The 6,082-nt window shown below is 45.0% G+C and overlaps 1 protein-coding gene across 4 annotated transcripts in view; it reads right to left on the bottom strand.

Moving 5' to 3' along the window:
- HERC2 (HECT and RLD domain containing E3 ubiquitin protein ligase 2) overlaps positions 1-6,082 on the bottom strand; it is a 219,568-nt gene that overhangs the window by 165,988 nt on the left and 47,498 nt on the right. For all 4 annotated transcript variants that reach the window (XR_002775822.1, XM_012811618.2, XM_023519299.1 and 1 more), the window contains exons 5-8: positions 5,418-5,574; positions 3,679-3,789; positions 2,992-3,163; positions 976-1,149 (exon numbers count right to left, since the gene is read on the bottom strand). Coding sequence is in view for 3 of the 4 variants with exons in the window: in XM_012811618.2 (XP_012667072.1) it covers positions 976-1,149; positions 2,992-3,163; positions 3,679-3,789; positions 5,418-5,574 (614 nt within the window). In the remaining variant the exon portion in view is untranslated. The remainder of the gene's footprint in view (positions 1-975; positions 1,150-2,991; positions 3,164-3,678; positions 3,790-5,417; positions 5,575-6,082) is intronic.

Here is a 6,082-nt window from a genome sequence, read left to right as displayed (position 1 = left end):
TACACCATGGAATACTATGCAGCCATAAAGAAAGATGGAGACTTTACGTCCTTCATGTTCATATGGATGGAGCTGGAAAATGTCCTTCTTAGCAAAGTATCACAGGAATGGAAGAAAAAGTATCCACTGTACACATACCTATTATGAAATTAATTTAAACCTTTTTATATGGAAGCTATAACCTAATTACAACCTAAGGATACGGGGCGGGTAGAGGGAGGGGGGAAAAGGGTGGAGGGAGAGGGATTCGAGGGTTCACTTCTGTGATTCATCTTACAAGGGTACAAGTGTATCTTTTTATGAGTAGAGTATGAATGTTTTAACATAATAACTAAGAAAGTTACATGAAGGCTATGTACAGTCAGTACCACAACTTGCATTCCTACAAAGACAGCCCATGCTCAAGGCACAGAAGAGGCTCCAGGCCTCCCTGCAGAAGGTGGGATGCCTAGAGCTGTGTGGATAAGGGCAAGCTCTCCAGGGACGCCCTCCTAAATCTCAACTTGAGACTGAGGGTGGGTCCTTAGGCCTTGTGCATCTCAGCTTGCTCACCACAGGCAACACCTTAAACTACAAACATGTTTAAAAACTTAAGCCAGGGTGGCACTCGTAGCTCAGTGGGTAAGGGCGCTAGCCATATACACTGGGGCAGGCAGGTTCGAACCCAGCATGGGCCTGCTAAAACAACGACAACTGCAACAACAACAACAAAAAAAATAGCTGGGCGTTATGCTAGGTGCTTGTAGTCTCAGCTACTTGGGAGACTGAGGCAAGAGAATCACTTAAGCCCAAGAGTTTGAGGTTGCTGTGAGCTGTGACACCACAGCACTCTACCAAGGATGATAGCTTGAGACTCTGTCTCCCAAAAAAAAAAAAAAAAAACTGTAAGGCAGAAGCCACCACCAATCCCAGAACGAGAACCTAGGAGTGGCACCCACTGCAGACACACAGGAAGAACACTGTTCCTCCACGTACCTTATGCGACGTTGGAGAGCTACACAGCGGTGGCATACAGGGCGTGGCCAGGCGGTCTAAATGGGCCATGACAATAACTGCTGTCTGCCGCAAATCAATGGCGAGCTCGTTGTCTTGTGGAAGGGTAAGGTAGCGCAGGAAACTCTCATTGGGACTTAGGGGGCCAGACAAAAGCTAGATGAAAAGTAAACAAACATATTCATAAATGGTGGGAAAAACTAAAGTAACACAATTGGCCTTTAACCAATTTTTATATAATTTGGTACTAGCAGAGTTATGCATTATCTGTAAATGTGCTCATTCTGGCTATCAGATAACAATGTTAATGACAAATACACATCTGCACATCTCTACATCTACTGCGTAACTGTGCACAGCCTTGTTACTCCATAGGCACAAACTCCACACGCGTCACGAATACAGCTAAACCACCCCAGAGAAACGCAGAGCGAGCTCTAAGGGAACACAGCACAGCACCTTAACCTGGCCTTGAATACTAAAACAAAAGCAAAACCCTTTGTTTTAATCTAAATGTTCCAGAGAATACTTAATTTCATTTGCAAATTAAGTCGTAGTTCTAATTCTTCTAAAAGCAGAACAGCCTTATTATCATGAGTTTAAACACTGCCAAATAATAGATGAATGAGGTTAAAGCCTGAGAATATAATGGCTACATCTTTCCAGAACAGCAAAATCTACCTTGTCCTTGCACAGAGCAGCACTCCTGGAAGTTTAGGCCTAGGGCCTGGCTCCCCACCATTCCCCCAGCTCAGTGTCCTCACCTGAACAGAACATGGTTGGGACCAAGTACGATGACGACTCAGGGATGTGCCCCTCATAGTACCTGGCACATAGGCAGGGAGAAAAAGTGAGCCACTGTTGACCTTGGTTTTCTCTGAGTATTTAAAAATGTTGTGTTCCAGACTTGGGTCTGTCTCACTGCTCTAAGTCCTCTCCATAAACAGGTCAGAGGAAGACAAGGGACGGACAATGACTGGCTGACCTGGGAGATGCTGGCATGGACAGTGGCATGACTGCCAGCGTGGACTCCTCCAATGTGGATGAAACGTGAGTCCCCACTAGACCCAGGGCCTTCCCACACCTTAGCCTTCAGCAAGGCCTCCCTGTGCTGTCAGTTCAGTGCTCTGCACCTGCAACAGCATCAAGGTGTGCACCCTCTTCATCCTTCTTCTAACTCAGGCCTTCAGGAGGTGAACATGCCTTCTTTACATTTTGCATAGATACCCATGCCCCTTTACAGCCACACACAACAAAGGGAGCTGCTGGGAACACGTAAACACTGGCCATATCCACCAAGGACTCTGGGTCTACCTGAGCAGCAGGAAAGCCACACGGTCAACATGGCAGCAACAAGTCTAAAGTATGCTGATTTTGTCCAGACACAAACTTCAGCCAGGCAGGTGACTCCCTCCTTGTAATCCTAGCACTCTGGGAGGCCAAGGAAGGTGGAGGGACGCTAGAGCTAAAGAGTTCAAGACCAACCTGAACAGAGTGAGACCCCCGTCTCTACTAAAAATAGAAAAACTAGCCGAGCTCATAGCAGGCACCTGTAGTCCCGGCCACTTGGGAGGCTGAGACAAAGGGATCACTTGAGCAGAAGAGTTTGAGGTTGCTGTGAGCTGTGACACCACAGCACTCTACCCAGGGTGACAGACTACTAAGACTCTGTCTCAAAATAAAGACACAAATTTCTGCTACTAAATATACACAATCTAAAACAAACACAGAGTCCAGGCCTACACATCAGAGCTGGCTCTGGCCATGCATGGCCACACTGAAGGATCCTGATGGGCTCATGTGGTGTCCCCCTGTGCGCACAGAACTCACACCACGGCCTCCCACACTTGTCCTCTCTGACTCACTCCTGTCATCACCACTCACCCCCAGAGACAACCCCTGCCATGACAAGCACTCTGGTCCTGCTCACCAAAGTCCAATTCTTTAAAAAGCTGAATGAAGAGGGCCGCCTACACAGATTTCTGCTGTGGGACTTACGTGCATGTCTCCCTCTGCATGAGGCACATCTTTACTGCACATGATGCTCTGGAACCTCTGCAGCAAAGGTAAAAGTGGGGCGCTGGTGCCCTGGGCAGACCGCTCATTGTCAGTCTCTTGCGCCCCACTGTCCCACAACTGGAGCAGCAGCAATATGGCAGACAACATTTGGCTAAAGGAGAAGATAGGTTTCCTAGTTAAAACAGATTAACTTTTTCCCAATGATCCACCCAAAATAAAAACAAACAGCTAAATAAAAGTGAAGAAATACTTTGGATATGAAAAGCAACTAAAATAATGACATAGAAACAATTTGTGGCAATAAAATCAATGAACTGACACCAAGATTTGGGCACAGGACATTTGCCAACTAATCTAGAAAACAAGATCAGTTAAGATGTTCAAATATCTTTGCTATAGGAAATTTCTAGAACCTTAATGGAATCATTCCCTCAAAATAGTTTTTCAAGGGAAACTAAAAGAAAAAAAAGATTAATACTTCCTAGAAAATTGAGCATAAAAAGGATGTGAGACAAACATAAAGAAGAGAGGCCCTAGGACATGGTTCCTTGATTACAGACCACCACATATCCTTGCTGCAAAGAATTCAAAGAAAGGGCACAAAATGTGATGAATGTTCAGGCGCAGAGGTGCCCCTCCAAGTGTGCCCCACTTACTGACCCTCACCTCAGTGTGCCCCTCTGCACAGCCAGCTCTAACAGAATGGCGAGGGCCAAGTGCTGGTCCTGCAGGGGGATGCTTCCCGGCCCTTTGGTCCCTGGAGCTCCATGAACATCCCTGAAATGAAAACAGTAGATGCAGGAACAAGCAATGTCAGAGAAAGAAGCAAGCTTAAAATCTCAGTAACGTGAGCTTCTAACTACATTCTCTCTCCCATGGAAAAGTACATATTTTTAATATCTTAGAATCAAGTTTCTGAGACATGGTACTCAAATTTATTCAGAGATTTTAAAGTAGAAAACCAACTTTTGGAAGATACACAGGAGAGGCTCTGTTATTTGACCACCCATAGGACTGTAATAAACTAGTCCACATGCAGAGGTGGTCAACACAAGGAACTAGGTCCACTGTACTGACAAGTACAGGGGTCCCATGCCTGGCCAATGAAAATTAGGTCAACTTAAGGAGGTGGTCAACTATGAAGGTTCTACTGTATTTCATTACAAGTATTCATTCAGATACTACTACATTAGAACATACTGCAAGTTTCTGAAGCATAAAATAACATCATTATTCAAAACATGAGTGATGTTTTGAATGTTTAGATATTTTTCCAGTATCAATGGAAGTGTAAGACTATAATAGTATTGCTTGCAGGGCATAATATAACCACAGCTATTCAGGAGGCTGACATCAGGAGTTTAAGACTAGCCTTGGCAACGTAGCAAGATCCTGTCCCCCAAAAAATTGGGAAAAAAATTATCCAGGCATGGTGGTGCACACCTATACTCCCAGCTACTGGGGAGGCTGAAGCAAAGCATACTGAGCCCAGGAGTTTGAGTTTATAGTGAGCTATGATCATGCCACTGTATTCCAACCTGGACAACAGAGCAATATCCCATCTCTTGAAAACAAAATAACTATAAGCTTACCAATAATCCTCTATAGAACTGGAGAAGAATCAATTTATAAAACCACCTAAGAATCCACAGGTAATTATCTATGCCATTTTTATCTCTGATCGAGGAACTATTTTTAAACTTTTCTTTGTTACTCAATAATAAACAACTTATTCTCTAACCTAAGGTTGAGGAGGGAGGATTTTATGATATCTAGGGCCCCAGCCTGAAGCTCTGTGGTGAAGCCTTTACCAGCACTCCCATGAGACGGAATCACAGCCAGAGGGCAGCCCTGACGTGCAAGGAGGTGAGCAAGGGCCTCACTCTCCCTTCACATCTGCAGCTGCTATGGCACTTTGTAGAGTACAGACATTTTCTTTAAACGGAAAAACCTTAACAGAAACACACAGCACTCAAGACCAGAATTCATGTTTTTTCTTGCAAATAATTAACATTTAAATTTTTTATAGTAAAGAAACTAGCTATTTAAACATTTTAATTGTCAAACAGAACACCACCCACCACACAGAGCAGTGGCTCCTGGTTATCACAGAGACCCACACGAGTGCTCAAACACTTCACGAATCACCAAGGTATAAGATATCTAAAACAAATAAATAAATGACAAAAGCATTTTTTATTTTCCATTTCATCCAGTGTGACGGTTTCCTTGGTCAAATCAACCCTTCTGAAAAGCTGAGACCAGAAGTCCTGGAATCACAGAGCTGAGGGTGTGCTGGGGGTATAAGCGATTAAGTCTCCTAGCTCTAAGGAGAGAAATAGAAGAATGGGACTGAAGCACCCTGGAACTGTGCCCACAGGAAGGTATGAACGGGAAGAACTCACCCAGTCACGACGGACCTGAGGAACCTGGTTGCTCTCTCCACCACCTCCAGCCACACGGAGGACACTGTGCTCTCATCAAAGAGTGAGGCCTCGGGAAGAGCTCGAAGGGCGTCCAGGGACTCCTGCAGCAGCTCGCTGCACAGGTCCGCATCCTCACCTGGGCACACATGTACATTAGAGGAGGATGCTCACTCCCCTCACTCTCCCAGTGGGCTTCCCACCCCTCAGTGTCACTTTTCCAATCTCTGACACATCAAAACCTACAAAACCTACAAAAACCTACAAAACCCACATCACAACAGCTGCCTCACACTCAATTCTGTATCTTATGGCTCTCACATGACCAATATTAACTTTTACAAATAAATTAGAACAGAAGTATTCCATGACAATGGTTTGCCTAAGAGCAAGGGGGTTCATGCACTCTTTTTTTGTTCTTGCAAGCATAGAACTGAAAAGTGAAAGAGATTCTCAGATTCTCAGATTCTCATTAAACAAACAAGGAAACAGAGAAAGAAAATGCAGGGACTCAGCCCAAGGCACATGGCGGCAGGCTGAGCACAGCACACAAACCTTCCGCTGTGTCAGGGGAGCAGGATAGACAGGACAGCACACAAACTTCCTGCTGTGTCAGGGGGGCAGGATAGACAGGACAGCACACAAAC

Source organism: Otolemur garnettii, unplaced genomic scaffold (assembly GCF_000181295.1).
Source record: "Otolemur garnettii isolate 467f Iridium unplaced genomic scaffold, OtoGar3 scaffold00170, whole genome shotgun sequence".
Taxonomy (NCBI): domain Eukaryota; kingdom Metazoa; phylum Chordata; class Mammalia; order Primates; family Galagidae; genus Otolemur; species Otolemur garnettii.
The sequence above is the reverse complement of the archived record's forward strand: the minus strand, read 5'-3'. Positions and strand labels throughout refer to the sequence as shown.